The following is a 17,553-nucleotide window of genomic DNA, read 5'->3' on the forward strand; positions in this document are numbered from 1 at the left end:
ATCACAGAAATAGTTGGCGTCATCCTCCTCCACCTGTTCGGATGTCATGCGCGCATTATCAGACTTGCGCGACAGGCATACTGTTGTAAAGTGGCCGACTTTCGAGCAGTTGCCACAAGTAGCATCCGCTGCAGGGCAATGCTGCTTGCCTCTTGGATGCGAGCGGCCACAGTACTTGCACTTCCCAAACTTCTTGTGCGCAGAGGCAGGCTGGGAGTGTGAAACACGGTGAATGTGAGAGAATGAATTCGACAATGGAGTAGCTGCAGCGTCACCATAAAGCTTGCTGTCCGTGATAGAGGACTCGAGTGCCACAGCTTTGCTCACAGCATTGGCTAGTGTCAACTTTGACTCTTTGAGAAGTTCTTTACGTAGCTCCTGGGATCGCAGGCCCTCGATCAACTGGTCACGGATTTGTCCCTGATCAATGGTGTCCACGGCAGTAGACGCAAATTTACAGCGATCAGCTGCTTCGCGCAGGCGTCCCACAAACGATGTGACAGACTCACCCTCATTCTGGCGAAGCTGACGGAACCGGTGGCGTTCCGACGTTGTGTTTGTGGCAGGACGAAAATGAGCAATCACAGCATCCGTCAGAGCTTTGTACTCACATCCGGCACTGCCATCAGCCTGAGCTGGTGGAGTAGGAACTACGATTCCTTTAACAATACGCCTGACAGCGAGGCCTGCAAGGTTCAGAAACAGCCTCTTCTTATCAGCTGCCGTCGTAACTCCACAAATTTTCAGGTAATCATCAACGTCCTCGAGCCACAATTCGAAATCGGCTCCGATGTTGCTGGAAAAGTCAGGTACAAATTCCTTCGGCGCTCTGCCTTTGGGAGCGGACATGGCGACAAATCCGTGCCTGTTCACTGCGCCAATGTAGGCATGCAAGAAGCCAGACTAAGCACACGGAAAGAATAGACAACTAGCCATTGTGTCTCTCAGATTCTTCATCTGTAAAACCAGCTCAACAGCAGCATATGGCCAAGAGCATTACGCAATGCACTGTTACCATGACTGTGCACATCAGTACTACAGCCGTGATGTACAATGCATGACTACCACAGTTTCGGCAGTTCCGTGGAACCTCCTTCATTTCGAAACCATAATACGTGTAATTTGTTCTGTTGGTCTTACATCTAAAACTATTGTCACCTCGCTGCTTATTTCCATAAACCCTTTTCCTCACTGTCCTGTCTATGGTATTCCCGTTATTCTGACCATGTACTTCAGGTCGCATTCTCACAACTCTGGCCTCAACAAACCACAAACACCCGGCGCAGGCGCAGGCACAAAAACAGCAGCAGCAGAAGCAGCGGCAGCATCGGCGACGTCGCCGGAGACTCCCACTCAGACTGCACGCTCGCGCAGCTCCAGCCTGCACCGCAGCGGACACAGCACCGGATCGCTGGAGAGAAGGTCACGCAGGCGCGACCTCTCCGAGCCACGCCAGGCAGTGGTGACAACACCAACAACATCATCGGCGGAGACCACTGGTAGTTCCGCCACCACCACTGCCACTGCTACTACCCCACCGCCGGCAAGAAAAACCAGCAGTGGCCGACGAGAGCTGCCTAAGATTCCTACAGCTTCTTCAGCCACATCGGCAGTTACTACACCCACTCAGGCGTTGACTTTGTATTCCACACCCGACACCACTGTGCCGCCGTCGTCGTCGTCTTCGTCATCTTCAGCTGCAGCACGGGACGGCGACAAGCTGGACAAGGCGTTTGACCTGATCAAGAAACTCCAGCAGCGAAACAAGAAGCTCAATCGCGAGAATCAACGCCTGGCGGAGTCCGTCGCCATCGCTGACTCTAGTTCTCAGCAGCTGCTGGTTGCTAGCGGCGGCAATGACAATGACGGTGGAAACACCAGCAGCACAACTGTGGTTGCCCGTGAGGACGTTGCCAGGGTAGCAGAGGTGAGAGACCGTACAGTTTAGTTCAGTTCACTGTCGTGTCAGGCGCGTGCTCGGCGATGGGCACGGGGGGCACGTGCACCCCCCAAAAATTTTCAATCTGATCCAAGGCAATTGTAATGTATGCAAATATGCTCTAAAATTCAAGGAAGGTTGCAAACAAATTGCAGAAAATTGCCGGGGGGGGGGGGGGCTCCCCTCGGCTCCCGTGCACCCGCCTAGTTGGGGGGCCGAGCACGCCCCTGCGTGTGCAGCTAGTCGCTCAAGTAGTATTGTGCATGCAGTACTGCTCAAAGCGGAAATCCAGTCACCGCGTCACTCAAGTACGCGCCGCCGGGCGTTGAGGAGCCCTAGCCCTGCAAACACTGGGCTGTGAAATGGTGCAAGGCGCAGGGTGCAAACTTGAGTGACACGGTGACTGGATATCCGCTTTGAGCATCACTGTAGGAGTAATAGTAGTAGTGAAATGGAAATTGTGGGCACAAGTTATGCGATCGAGTCCACCAACAAAACCAGATTTTGAACAGTCAGACGTGCACAATCTAGCACAAAAACTGACAAGGAGTACTGAGACATTCCACAGCATGAAATTGTGCCCACAATTTCCATGTTACAAATAATTCTTTTTCCTTGGCTCACCATCTGAGTTCTTAATAATAGTGGTGTTATTGTTTATTGTGTTACTAGGGCAGTCCCCACAGATTTGTGTTACTAGGGCAGTCCCCACAGACTTGTGTTACTAGGGCAGTCCCCACAGGCTTGTGTTACTAGGGCAGTCCCCACAGACTTGTGTTACTAGGGCAGTCCCCACAGACTAGTGTTACTAGGGCAGTCCCCACAGACTTGTGTTACTAGGGCAGTCCCCACAGACTTGTGTTACTAGGGCAGTCCCCACAGACTAGTGTTACTAGGGCAGTCCCCACAGGCTTGTGTTACTAGGGCAGTCCCCACAGGCTTGTGTTACTAGGGCAGTCCCCACAGACTAGTGTTACTAGGGCAGTCCCCACAGACTTGTGTTACTAGGGCAGTCCCCACAGACTAGTGTTACTAGGGCAGTCCCCACAGGCTTGTGTTACTAGGGCAGTCCCCACAGACTTGTGTTACTAGGGCAGTCCCCACAGACTAGTGTTACTAGGGCAGTCCCCACAGACTTGTGTTACTAGGGCAGTCCCCACAGACTAGTGTTACTAGGGCAGTCCCCACAGGCTTAGTATCTCGTTACGGGGTACCCTAGATGATCACGTAAGATGCTGATAAGTGTTGCGAAGGAACCTGCCTGGTAACATTCAGGTGGAAATCTTCTGTATTCTTGTTGCAATGTAACGGTATAGCTGTAAGAGCAGATCAAACATTCCAGAAAGCACCGTTCATCTTGTTTCTGATCCCTTGTGTAAATTACCTTTTTGCTAACTAACAGCTTGAAGCAGCTGTGCAGAGATACCAGAGCTTGTTGGATGCTAAGATGACAGAGCTGACTGACTCGCAGGAGCAGAACCACAAATATGCCGAGGTGAGTGCCGCAAGTAGCTTGCATGTGTGCATGTGTGTGTGTTTGTGCCTGTGTGTGTCTGTGTGTGTGTGTGTGTGTGCGCGCACGTGTGTGTCCCATATGGTGCAGTGGTATGTGCAGCGATTCCAATCGATAGGTTGCGGGTTCGATTCCCGACGATTATGGTCACACACGTAATTCTTCTCTTTCTCAGACTCCTCCTGACTTTTCTTTCATTCTCCTGGGTGGTTACCAACAACCAGTGCATGCCGGAGTATGTGGTGTGATGTGTGTGCGTGAAAAAAATAAAAAAGACCAAAAAGTAGAGATTCACTGGCCAGAAAAGCCACTTCATAGCTGTGTGGTGTAGACCAGGCTGAATAGTGGTGGTCAATTCTTCAGTCTTGCAAGCTGTTGAATGGTGCAGTTCCAGTACAAGCTGCTATGGCTTCTACTGTAACATCGCTATCATCGCCTCCGGCGATGGGCGTCACATGGTCCAATGGTGTGTGCACGCGTGTCTTTGTACAACCGGGTGTCTGTACGTATGTTGAACTGATGTGTGTGTGTTTTCTGTCTGTATTGGGTGTTTTGCATGTATCTCTCTCTTTCTCTCTCTCTCTCTTTCTCTCTCTCTCTCTCTCTCTCTCTCTCTCTCTCTCTCTCTCTCTCTCTCTCTCTCTCTCTCTCTCATGCCCGTCCAGATTCAGCTGCAGTTGGAGCAACAGCTCAATGCATTCTACACGGAGGCAGAGAACTGAGCAGCTCGTCTTGCGCTCAAGACCGCCAACAACCAACACGTCCACAAAGGTGTTGATAATTATTGTCAGCTCATCATGATAGAAGAAGACCAACATATTTTTTTAATTTTAATTTTGTTTACGTTTGTCACAATCTTTGCTAACTCCATGATAACCCGTTAACTTGCCATGGAAAAAATAGATTGCGAACGGATGCTGCAAATGCTGCAAATGCTGCAATTGAGTATGAACTGTTTGTGTTGTGACTAATTACGTGTAATCCTATCGCGTTCCATTCCAGAACTTCTTTTTAGACTTTACGTGAGTGGCCGTGCATAAACACCCACCAATTCTACAGTCGTATTGGCTGTGTGGCCTAGACTCTTTGCTGCGCGCATGCAGCATCTACACTCGACCCGATAGCCGTGACGACGCGCCACATTAGAACCAAACCCTGCAGCAGCTGAGTGCAGGTGCCGCTCTGCACGCCCTCCCGGCCGCGACAGGCGCTTGATCTGTGTGTAGGACCTTGCTGTACCGCCACATCCCAGTGCATAGCCTGGCAAGGCCAGGGCATTTCCAAGCAAATTATATAAAAAAAACCCGCTTTCAGTCCAGATCTATTCCCAGTATACGAATGTACTACACTCTACAGTTGAACGCAGTCCATAAGGAAACTAGAGAACTCAATAATATAATATATGTACTCCGTCCGTGTTCATGATCCTGGTGTGAGTGTAGACCTGTGTTGCGTGATAACGGGCCGGTGATCCGCTCGGAGATTCTTTCTTTTTTTTGTGTTTCCCACGTGTCAATCCTGTTTTTCTGTGTCTTTTTGCCAACATTTGATCAATGCTGCTTTCGGTGTTTATACTGCTCAAATGATAATGATAATGATTATTATTTTCTATTCCGGCCAGATTGTGTTGTGCTTATCATTTTAAAATCAGATTTTCTATGAGTTTTCCTGGCGGTAGTTTCCAGCCTGCAGCACCGCGGCATGGCAGCGTGTTGGAACACTGTTAATGTCTAGGCACAGCTGTCCAGTGCCCCCCCCCCCCCCTCTCCACGCACACACCACGGTTTTACTGCTGCTGTGTGCCACATGATTGAAACAAATTCTTGGGAGTCACTGACGGTGAGGGGCCTCAGTGTAGAGTGGTGGTGCTCATGTGTTCGTCGTGTGACTGAATTATTTGTGCAGAAAGTGATCATGGCATATGTGGACAGTGGAACCAACATGTCCGACGTCATGTGACCCATAGATGCTGGGGTTGACTGGAGAGGTTCACATGTGCACACTTTGTAGCAGCTTGCATACATCACTGATAGTCGACGGACTGGAAACGCATGAAGGCGTCTGGCGTATGTGGGCCCTCGGGAACCATTAATTTAACTGTGATGGCCTGCTTACATCATGAACAATGTCCCCAAAGAACTCGATTACTTCCTCAACTGACACCTTTGGTTGCTGTCTAGGTTCTTCGGTATTTTCCGAAAGAGTTTCCGGCAAGATCTGTCATTGCCTACTGTAGCAACCACTCCCCGAATCAGTGAATGCCAGCAGCCTCATGCCGATTAGTGATCAGGTGATGGGCATGCACAGCACTAGACATGGCCCGATTTTGCTAGCAATTCTGCTGGCAAAATATCGAAGAATTTTGACGAGAGAATTTGCTGGCAAAATGGAGCAAAATATCGGTATGTTCGCTGGAAATAATTGGGAGATTTTACACTTATACGGTGCATGTGACTCATTTTCGTACATTTTTGCCAACACGTGACTCATTTTTTCTCATTTTTGCCAACACGTGACCCACTTTCGGTCAGTTTTCCTACACGTGACCCAAATTTGGCCTTGCATTGGAGCAAAAAGGGAGCAAAATATCGAGTGACCTGGCAAAATGAAAGCAAAATATCGACGATGAGCGAGCAAAATTTTGCGGCAAAATATCGAAGTTTCCCTGGCAAAATCGGGCTTTGCCTACTATACACAGCACACGCGTACTACATGTAAGCCTCCATGGGATTGCCCTATTCAAAATTTAAAAATAATAATGTTTATATCATGGTTATCGTGTGTACGTGTGTTCTACTGACATCATCAGTGTGTTTTTTTGCTGGGTCAGTCCCACCAAGAGTACATAACACCCCGGTTATGTACATGATGTACTCTTGCTCCCACTGGCACTGGGCGTTCATCCCGGTCTTCTGTCATGACTTGTGTCGAACTATGCAACGATCGAAAACACAGGGGATGCGGTCTTGTGAGTGTTTTTCATGCCTCATGCTGTATACGGTGGTGAGTTGTAGGCCTCGACCAAATATGCTTCCAATTCCGCATATTTCCGCATATTTTGTGAGACAGTTTATATGGCACATTGAGCGACAAAGGGAATATTGGAATGAAGCCAGCGTATAATTCAAACATTCTCAAGAAAATGAGGACAAAACATTCATATTCTGGACAAAATGCGTTCAGAAATGCCTTTTTAAAAGGATGAAGGATGATGAATTTGGAATGGTTGAGGTGTTTGCTACATTTCCCCATGGATGAACACTATCGCTACTGTCGAGCTGTCGCTGGGGACACACCCCAGCCATACTATTCCGCGTGTGTTTTGATTTGCACCATATTAAAGCATGATAGCCGTGAAGCCAATGAATATTCCAAGGTTGTATTTTTACTGAAATGATCTACACTTTCTGCTTATGTCGAGCATGTTTTGGCATATTTTGGCATATCTTTTTGCATATCTTGCTAAGCCTTTGGCATATTATGGACGTTTTCCCTGATATGCGACGAGCAAAATATGCTCTTTTTTAGCATATTTGGTCGAGGCCTAGTGAGTTGTCACGAGAAGACTAGTCGACCGTCGAAGTCGCTCGAAAATTCGAAATGCCGGGGGGGGGGGGCATGCAACTTTGCTCTGGCGTGGAGCACTACACACCAGCACTTCATGCACATTGACATTTGAAGTAAGGCAGCCGAATAGAACAATACCAGTACGGAAACCACCAGCACCTTGATTTCAGCCGACTTTCTGCGCGCAATCTAATTAATTTTAAGCAATGCGCTGTAACAGTATTATAGTAGTACGCGTAACAAACAACACGTCTTTCTCATGAGTCTACTGAAGTACTAGGAGGGGGTATTTGTACGAAACGTTATGGATTCTCCATAGGCAGTGGTGTGTCGTGAGGTTGATCCATACCCCACCCTGCTGAAAGTAGGTGGTGCAGCAGTAGGTGAGGTACTGCGATGCAATTATACTAACAATCCGTTAGGGTGTGCAACGCCGTTTTCCAGTGTCCGCCATCGCCATCGCCATCGTGTTAATACTGTCACAGTGTAGTCCATGACTGTCCAAATCAGTGTCTCCTGTAGGGAGAGTTTTAATAGCCGTCCATGCAATCCAGGACTGTCCAAATCAGTGTCTCCTGTAGGGAGAGTTTTAATAGCCGTCCATGCAATCCAGGACTGCCCAAATCAGTGTCTCCTGTAGGGAGAGTTTTAATAGCCGTCCATGCAATCCAGGACTGTCCAAATCAGTGTTTCCTGTAGGGAGAGTTTTAGTAGCCGTCCATGCAATCCAGGACTGCTCCTGCTGCTGCTGCTGTTAATTAATTAATTAAGTGTTAGCCGTCCTTCGACTACTCATGACTTGGCGCAAACTACTTGTCGAGTATCAACACATAATAATTAATAGTGTTGACAAGTAAGTCCGAAGTAGTGGTTGCGACTTCGGCGATGATTTGTAAGAAAGGTTTGCTCCCCACACCGGAGCTCGCGCTATTCCGCCGACTTTTCTTGACACTTGACTGACTCACGACTGCCATCCAGAGCACACGAGAAGTCCATCGAACCTTCGACTCGGCAAACCTGCAAGAAAGCACCACTCCCTGCTCAATACACAGTGTTTCGGGGAATTCACCCCTCATCAGTTGAGCTTGAGTAGGCTGAGGAAGATTGTGCCTGAAGAGCACCACTTATATAGTGCTCTCCAGGCGCAAACATCACCAGGGATACAAACTTACAGAGACGCTCCGCTTCCAGCGCGACAAACACCTCGTGAACACCAGATAGCAGCGTGAGTCAGTGTCGCTCCTGGACGGTGAGACAGACGTCGAGGACCCTCGGTCATTCGCAACGCTGTCACCTCCAAACCAACTAGTCGCAAGCCCGCGCTGGGCACAACTCTGTGTGCTCTGGATGGCAGTCGTGAGTCAGTCAAGTGTCAAGAAAAGTCGGCGGAATAGCGCGAGCTCCGGTGTGGGGAGCAAACCTTTCTGACAAGTAAGTCAGTTGATCAAACACAGGCACATACGGAAAATACTACCAGGATTATACCAAGAGTATACAGTCATGTACATGTACATGACACCCACGGTCAACTGGGTACTCACTACTCGGAGTGAGGGTTACATGGATGCAGCTAACGAGATTAGCCCTCTTGTCGGGCATTGGTTGTGAGACTTACCACCTCACCCTCGCCGTTAGGCGCTGCATCTGCCACCCTGGTATCACTGGCATGGTGGTGGCCTGGCACATGCGAAACTTCCTAAGCTGGTTGTGTTTCTCAACGCAATTGTATAGCCGGTGGTAACGCGGACGTGCAAACTTTTTTTATTTTATACATGTAAGGGTGTTACACAAAGGCAGAACAACAACAGAGTAAGTTGTGACTGATCAAGTCATCTGTTGTTCTGACTGGTGTGTCACGGCTCTACCTTCCCGGTATCGAGCTCTCTTGGATTTCTGCTGGAATTCACAACAGTAGATCTACTCTTGATTATACACCTGTACATGTACATAACTACTAGACTAGCACATGTACACTGTAGCCATGGTAGCTGCGCTCCGTGAAATCCGACCAAAAGTGACCCGGGCATTTTCTCAGGGATCCATGGTGAAAGGCATGGAATACTTTAAAGAAAAGAAGACACAAACAAGTTATGTCATACAACGGAGGTGAAAGGCTGTGTGGCTTCGCGCATTTCAGCGATCATCAGACATAGCATTTGGCATTCATCACTGGATTCTCTAGGAACGGGCCTACAGTGCTCGTACTCGTACTGCCGTACAACACAACAGCCTCTTTTACGGGCAAAAGCAACACGATATTTGATAATTACGGATAACCCAAAGACTGGATCCCATGGATTACCTACTAGTATGTCAAGGGGTGTTTCCGGAATATGATGAGAAACCAGGGAATGGACTCGGATGGAGAGCCAAGGATTAATTTATAGAAAGAATCGTGCAGTGTCGTGCAATGCTATTGCATGAGGTGATTGTTTAGTAACTGGTGGTGCTAGTGGACATTATAGCGTAACTTGTAGTTCCTTGGTCCTTTTTCTTTCTATACACCAGGGTATGATAGGAATAAAAATAACACACATGTGTGAAAAATATGTCTCATGAGAGTGGCGAGAGTTTTACACTAAACCTAAACCACAACTCTACATGTACATGTAGATCTGGCTTTCACGCAAAGTTGTTTAATAATTATTAGTATGGTGGTCGATCTGGTGATAGGGCCGGTGACCTAGAACCTGAAAAGGGCATTGTGTGGCGCAAGACGTTATCAGCATGTTCATCACTATACTCTCTAATTTATAGAGTATAGTACAGGTAATATACATAGGAAAAGAATTTGTAGTTTGGTTTGGAGAGATTTTCATTTTTTTGTAGCCAAGGACTTTGTGCGGCCGTGGGCGGTAAAAATTAAAATCATGACAAGGCTACACTACAGAGGAGTGACGTCATTCTTATCATAGTAATATGCACTGTCACAGTATGGTGCACTTTATGGTGAACTTACTTCACGAGATGGTGAACTAAGAATGCTTGTGATGGCGTGGTGTCACGAGGGTGGCTTTGTCCTTGTAGCTGGAATGTCTGATCATCGCGATTGGATATGTGCATGCCACCGATGATACAGGCCATTCGCCTGTTCACACGGGGCTCGGAGTGGTCTGCGGTCACTTAGGAGACGCTTTAGGGTTCTGACGTGTCATTTAGGGGCAGGATCTAAAACTTCATTTGCCAGCGCTTCCTGTTGGTCCTGTTGGTCTTGTGACTGGCGTAACTACAGCAGCTGCTGGACATGCGGATGGCAGAGGTACTGTGCATGTGGCTGGCGTTTGATCTGCTGCAAAAGGCTGTATTGTGACGTTCATCTTTGCCTTGGGTGGACGACCAACACCAGCAACCGCCGCCACATTACCCTGGGATTCGCAGCTTGTTAGACGAGATTGTGGCTTGTGTTGCATGTGTATTCCGCGAACACCCGGAGCGTGGTAGCACTGCTGACCAGCGGCGTTGCTGTGGCTCTGTGCAGATTGTGCGCTTGCTCGATAGCGCACTGTGAGAGTAGTGAGCGGCTGATCGTTGCCGTCGCGAATGTCGCACTTGGCCAATACTGGCAATAGGGAATCCTGGCTCGGCTGTACGGCTTCAGCTTGTGATTGATAAGCGATACGTAGTAGATCGTGCGATCGTGAGGAGGGTGACCGTGGGTGTGAGGACGCTTCCGTGGGCACGGCCAAGGGTGTTGTCATGGTACCCCCACAGGCAATGTTATGTGTCTTCCGTGACGCATTGCTGCAAACAGCACACTGGCCGTCGTCATCTGACACTGCGTGTAGTGGAATGCAAGGACTAGGTGGCACAGTATCGAATGACGGGCATGCCACTTGATGCTCTAATCCTAAATTCAGTGGCTTGTGGTGGTCCAAGGGGGATTGCTGCTGACGGAGTCTACGCATCTCAGAGTCAGATGCAGAGTTGTCCTGCTCATGCTGTTCCCTTGTCTGGCTAGCGCTCCTGGTACGCATGGGTGAATACTTACCTTGTGTGTGGTCATGTGACGAGCATACACAACGGGTCCGGGTGCAAGAACAGACACGGATGGATGCGTGGCAGTTCACCACTGGCAGTGGCAGCTGGACGGATCGGCGAAGCTCAGGACTTGCCGCACCGGACGCATACCCAGCATCTCCGACAGGTATGGAGTTGTCGATCTCTTCATCGAACTCCTCATCCTCGTCGTCGTCGACGTCTGCATCATTACAGTCGTGACACAAGGACGCAGAGGATCCAATGATGCCGCAAAGGCGTGCCCGACCAGAGAGTAGCGTTTGGCTGGGCACAAGCTGACCGTGGTCCACAGATGCACTGCGCATTTTACCGGGTGTTGAGATCTTGAGGCGGGTGAGAGCTGCCTCAGCGAGACGGATAGCTTGACCGGTCTCGTGCTCAGCCTGAAGCAGACTATCCTAAAGAACACACAGATACCATGGATACGAGAGCCGAGATGAATAGTTCTATCTTTTAACATTCACCGGAGGGTGTACCCAGTGTGCTGACAGTGCTCAACACCATGGCGGAGGCAGAGCGTAATACAGAACAGAACAACAAGGACAATTATTCAAGGCTTGTTTGCTGCGACTTGAAGTTTCATGCTCTCGCAATCATCAGGCAACACTCTTTTAACATTCTAACATTCATTCGGATTCTGAGCCAGTAATGAAATTTTAATGTAAAATAGAAGAAAAACACATGGGAACGAGTTATGAAGCAACTATCCACGACTGTAACAAGATAGTAAGTACAGTACATGGACAGCTTTGCGCACTGGAGATGATTGTGTTAGACCTACATGTACATATAGGTCTCCATGGTCTCCATGGTCTCAGGTCAGGTCGTTGAATGTCTCAGTAGCCTGTCACGGTGTTGTGCCCTGTTATCGCACTTTCTGACTGCGTATCATCTTGTTACATGCTAGCGTGGATAGTTGCTTCATAACTCGTTGCCATGTCACGTGACTCTATATTCTATTTTACACTTTTTAAAAGAACATGGAAAGGTGGAAACCCAAATTTTAAGATGGAATGACACGTCGCACTGTTCTTCAATGTCCTAGTTTACCACCCAATCATTCTGACATAAGTATCGTCCCCATGGTCACGTCATACGAGACTAGACAGAGCTAGACATACACACGTTGAAAGTTGACACGCGCGCGTCACAGAAAACCGTGGACGTAACTCACCAGGTCGCTGAGAAAGTGTTGCGCCATTCGCCTTCTGGACGACTGGACCCGTGATGGCGAGCCAGGCACCAATCCGTCCTGTCTGCTGCCGCCGTATTGGGACTGTTCACAGCACGCTAGCATCGGTAATGGCGGTGACGACGGAGGTGCTGGTGCTGTGGTGCCTGGTGATGTAACTGTTGCTGCTGGAGCTAATTCGCACGCCGCGGAAAAGTGAGATGTTACATCTTCAAGAACCATGTCCGGACAATCCACTAGATCTAGAGATGCTGACTGACGTCGCTGCTCCATGATACGCGGTGATGACAAGGCCGCGTGCACCCATGCACACTGGACTCCCAGAGATTTCTGACAATCAGAAAGTCACGTTGAAACCGATGCACTCACCGCAAGGCGACACGCGTTTTGCGCGATCTATCCGACACACTGGAATTGTAACCGGATACTAGTAGTTAATCTCCGGAAGGTTGACTCCTTCCTTGTTTCAAATCCCTCGATCCGTGGGCGGCGCACGGTAGCCGGAGAGATACAGCGAGCCACGGCGGTCTGAGAGAAGACAAGTGTTGTACAGGACACAGCGTGTGTGCGTGTGGAGACTGTGGATAGCTTGCACCCAAGAACGGTCGGATCTTACTGCAGAGAACTTCTCTCGGTGCTGCTGCTGCTGCTGCAGCTTCAGTCAACAATGGCGGAAGGTGCAGTGTAACGGTACACTTCAACACAGTCTAGTCATGGAGTGCTGGCACTGGCACTGGCACTGGTACTGGGCTCAGTGAAGTGGGCCGCTGTATATGTAGTTACTCGAAACAAACTCACAGGTGGGTTTGTCCGACACATGGCCAACCGGAGCCGAGGAACATGCACCACTGCCTGCATGTGTCATCCGTCGCTGTGCCGGTACAGGCGGTAGTACTGCAGTGCAGCCAGACAAAATCACTGTTACCAAAGAGTTCTGCCTCTTCATCAAGCACACGATATAATTATTATACCGGTGTGGAGCGCGCAGAAGATTCTAATACGGCGTCGTGGCGTACATGCGTGTGCGCACAATACAAGCAAACAACACAGCTACTAGCTGCTTGCGTCACGTGATTTACGGTGACATGATTCTCCCCCACGGCACCAGTACAGCAGTGATTCCTGCTTGTGCTTTGCGGACATGCGCATGCACGGATGATACTACCTGTTTGTAGGGCGAGCGGCGCTCCGTCGGAAGAAAGAGCGCATGCACGCACGATACCTGTTGGTCCTTCAGAAGGCACATACAGGGACGATCGGATAATCGGATATGGCTGTACAAATGACAATCATAATAAATTATCTGCACGAACGGTGAGAGCCCGTGTCACGTGACGGGAATGTCCATCCCTGGCGTTGCATGTGATGGTGATCTGCTCAATATTTTCAGAACGACGTACATGTAGAATGCACGCGGGACACTCACGAGTCACCGACCGACATAGCAAAGCAGCCTTTCTGCATGTTCTGTGTGTGTGTGAGTGTTGTTAAAACGGGTACAATTGAAGCATTCATGAATCATTGGTTTGAAGGAAGGGATGCAAACGGGAAAAGGCAGCAGAAAACATCGACTGTCACCACCAGGACTCTACCCAGGGACCTTCGCGTTTAATTCGCTAGTGCTTGAGGCCAGCGATGATCTAACCATGCATTGAGCTATTGAAGCACGTTCACGTATAAACGTCGTAAGTCGTTGGTTTGTTGCAGCTGTAGGTTTTGTTCCGGCACCCTGTGTGCGTGTTTGTGTGTGCATGTGCGTGTGTTGTCTAGACAGTTTGCGCACATTGAACGCCCTTGGGAGCTGACACTTGTTACTTGCACAACGAACATCTACTAGTAGACTACTCAGCTCAGTCCAAGTCCAAGCCCGAGTGGAGAATCCCAGGCATGAGGGTAAGCGTGTGAGGAGGAGAGGGGGGGGGGGGGGGGGGGGGGGTTGCGATGTGGAATACATTAATTTTGTGCTTCAGCCTCCAGCCGGCGTCATGGTGATTTGTGATGTCTGCATTCTGAGAAGCGGGCTCGCACCCCAGCATTTCTCTTCCGCACCGCTACCGTCTGGAATGCCTTGCCCGCATACCTGAGAGCCACAGCCTCGCAGTCCCTGTTTCGCAGTCACATTTGCACGCACTTCTCTGACACCAAACACAGTGCCACTCCTCACTGACATGCCTCTTATCTGTCCTCAGGCTCCTTCTTTGAGCTCTGCGCTTTTGTCTTACTTAGTGTTTCTGTTTCTGTATAGTTCGTATTTCAAGGCATACCCCGAGGCTAGAGGTATTAATTGAGTACAGGACCATTCTGGAACATTCAGCCCATAGTTATTATGTATTTTTCTAGCTAGGCTGTTCATTAGCCATCCACTGTCTGCTATCTCAACGCTACAGCCTCCCATTATAATGGAACTCCCTTCAGACTAGGTATGCTTTGGGAAATCCTCAAATATACAATAACAATAATAATAGTAGGGCAACTTCCCCATGTCTAACCCCCCAAGACAAAGTGAGTTCTGTAGTAGTCATACTGGCTCACCAAGACTAATCACACAGCATGGGGCTGTGTTTAGGCCCCCGTGTAATATGCCGGCATTTTTTTGAGCATTTTCGGTACAATCCGCGAACCCAGCACTTTGGGCTCGTGATGCAGCATTTTGGGGGAAACGGAGCACTTGGCCGTTGTGTATCAAAATTGAGAGAAGAAAAACTTCCCAAACAAGAACATCACTTCCGCATTCCGTGGGTTAGCTTCTTGTTCAGTAGTTTATGAATTGTTTACCATGGCAGACTCGAGCAAGTCTCTTATTGAGTATTTTCTGACTCCCTGGTTTTGACGGCGTGTGCTGAGGATGACAAAAAAGTGAGCATTTCCCGAGCATTTTCGGTAAGGTTTGGGAGCATTTTCGGCAAGGTTTACGAGAATTTCCCAAAAGCATTTTCGGCAAAGTTTCGGGCATATTACACCGGGGCCTAGCTGTGTTACCAGAAAACAAGCAAAACAGAATGCTTTTTTACATAGCAAAAAAAAAAGAAAAAAAAAGCAAAACAGAATGGACAAAACAAATAGAATACAAACATGAACATGAGAAGAAACAGGAGCACAGGACGTCAGGAGGGAAGCGAGAAAAGGCAACTAATCTCGTGCGATGTGGGCTTCCGACACTGCCAGAGTGCGGGTTAGTTCATTAGCAGCAGCACGATGCCTGACACGAGAGCCACGCGACCAAGCAATGCAAGAACGCAGCAAAGCAAACGAAACTAGTCCTGCACGGAATGAAAGCCTTGGCATAGCTGCAAGGCTCAAACTGTTTTACTGAGCGCAGGTTAGCTAAACGCTTATAATTCATACTGGCCAAAGTAAAAAATCTCGGATGGAGAGCCAAGGGGAATAATAAAAACAGAGAGCAGCAAAGGTTTACAAGATATCAGTTGTTTGTGTTCAACATTATCAATCGAACATGGTTGAACAAGCGGTCACGTGCTCCTGCGTACACCAGACACCTTGTCACCATGGTCACCGCGCTAGGCCCAGACAGATTCTGCTCCGGTCGCCTCGATATTTTGCGGCAAAATGTTGCTGCGAAATCTTCGATATTTTGCCGAGCCTGGCACAAGAAACTCGATATTTTGCTGCATTTTGCTCCGGGAAAACGTGTATTATATCCACTTCCCGTACAATCCCGTGCAACGTTTCATAAAAATCGCAGGGTTGGTTTATCAACACGGGTTTCAACGCACGTGTCCCTGAATTCTTCCAAAATCAAGTCGATCCACAGTGAATCCCAGAGATGTTTCGGTGACATGATCTCGTCCTGGCCAGTGTATCCTGCTGAACGGGTAAAAAACAAGGAAATCCAAGTATCAGGCATCGATTTTACCCAACATCTCGATATTTTGTTCCGATTTTGCCGGCAATTTCCGCTCTTTCAATTCTTCGATATTTTGCCGAAAGAATTGCCAGCAGGATCTGTCTGGGCCTACACCGCGCAAGCAGCCGACAATTAATATTTCACACCAAGGTTCAACTCGAGTGACAGGCTCTAGGATCCCCTAGGAATGCACGCAAACAGGCTGTTACTTGTACCCTGCAGGCACAGTGACCACGTGACTGGTGTACGCAGGAGCACGTGGCCGCTTGTTCAACCATGTTCGATTGGGAATAAGGCCCGAACGCTGTATCGCAGCCTTTTCGGACCAAAACCAGTCGACTCAGCGTCCAAAAGACTACAACATATGGGCCAATCGCTGTCATCCGAGCTTTTTTAGAACGAAATGGCGCCTTTAGTGACATTTTGCATACAAATCCCCATCTAGTAGGGCGCAGTCACCCAGTTTCGGTGGAGGGGCGCGAGTTAAATTGGGAATAAAGGAGGAAGGGAGCGTCACAGCTTCCTCGGACCAAACCCATTCGACTCAGCACCCCGAAGACTACAACTGGTGATAATTTAACTTCCCCTTCAACAGGTAAGTATACTTCTTGTAGAAAGTATGTGAGCCCTCAAACTAAGAAAGGTGGCAGGTACAACATTACAGCAGCCGAGCCTATTGGCAGCCGACCCAACACTGTCTTGCATAAGTGTACCTACCGACTGAACCAGCTGGCACGACACACACACACACGCACACGCACACACACACACACACACACACACACACACACACCTCCTGGTCATGGTCCTGGTAAACGCTGCCATTACGGTCACGTGTCCCCTTACGGGGCCGACAATATAGAACGACGAGCGGGACCACGTTCGAGAGAGCCATCTCCAGCAGCTATGGATCTGGCTTATCATCGGAAACGATTCCTCTCACGGCTGCCGCTAGAACTGGTCCATCACTCTCCACAACAGAGCGAACATTCCATGAGCCAACGCTCCGAGTCGTTCCAAGTCGTCGTCTTCGTGCAGTAGTTTGCTCCACTCGCGGGTTTGCAAAGCCTCGCGAAGGACTCCGAGGTGGGGGCGACGAGGAGAGTGTCGGCATCGTAACTATCCGACCAAGTCTCCTGTCGGTGAATACCCCACCTCAGGCACTGTTGGCCTGGACGGCTGGGGACACCCCAGGCCGTCCACAACGGCGAGAACAAGCACGGACGGAGGTACAACCGTCCTCCACCAGAGCAGAGAACACACACATTGTCAAGATGTTCAACTATTTGAAAGATTTTCTTATTGTCGGAAACGATTCCTCTCACGGCGGCCGCTCGAACTGGTCCATCACTCTCCACAACAGAGCAAACATTCCATGAGCCAATGCTCAGAGTCGTTCCAAGTTGTCGTCTTCGTGCGGTAGACAACTTGACAACTTGTAGACAACTTGGAACACACAC

The 17,553-nt window shown here is 49.1% G+C and overlaps 2 protein-coding genes across 2 annotated transcripts in view; one reads left to right on the forward strand and one right to left on the reverse strand.

Moving 5' to 3' along the window:
* The window catches only part of LOC135827802 (uncharacterized), a 53,246-nt gene extending 48,132 nt beyond the window's left edge, over window positions 1-5,114 (forward strand). The window contains exons 26-28 of the mRNA XM_065340224.1: window positions 1,237-1,927; window positions 3,342-3,434; window positions 4,118-5,114. Coding sequence (XP_065196296.1) covers window positions 1,237-1,927; window positions 3,342-3,434; window positions 4,118-4,174 — 841 coding nt within the window. The 3' untranslated portion in view covers window positions 4,175-5,114. The remainder of the gene's footprint in view (window positions 1-1,236; window positions 1,928-3,341; window positions 3,435-4,117) is intronic.
* A 4,267-nt stretch (window positions 5,115-9,381) lies between these two features.
* Window positions 9,382-13,807, reverse strand: LOC135828588 (uncharacterized). Its single transcript, XM_065341021.1, has 2 exons — window positions 12,211-13,807; window positions 9,382-11,434 (listed from the first exon to the last, which is right to left on the reverse strand). Exons 1-2 carry the CDS (start codon window positions 12,499-12,501, stop codon window positions 10,196-10,198), a joined length of 1,530 nt encoding a protein of 509 aa, XP_065197093.1. The 5' UTR covers window positions 12,502-13,807; the 3' UTR covers window positions 9,382-10,195.
* Between the last annotated feature and the right edge of the window lie 3,746 nt (window positions 13,808-17,553).

Source organism: Sycon ciliatum, chromosome 12 (assembly GCF_964019385.1).
Source record: "Sycon ciliatum chromosome 12, ocSycCili1.1, whole genome shotgun sequence".
NCBI lineage: Eukaryota > Metazoa > Porifera > Calcarea > Leucosolenida > Sycettidae > Sycon > Sycon ciliatum.

Coding starts and splice junctions, on each gene's coding strand:
- LOC135828588 (XM_065341021.1), bottom strand. CDS start 12,501: ATGGAGCAGCGACGTCAGTCAGCATCTCTAGATCTAGTGGATTGTCCG. Junction 11,435..12,210: donor AACACTTTCTCAGCGACCTG/GTGAGTTACGTC, acceptor TGTGTTCTTTAG/GATAGTCTGCTTCAGGCTGA.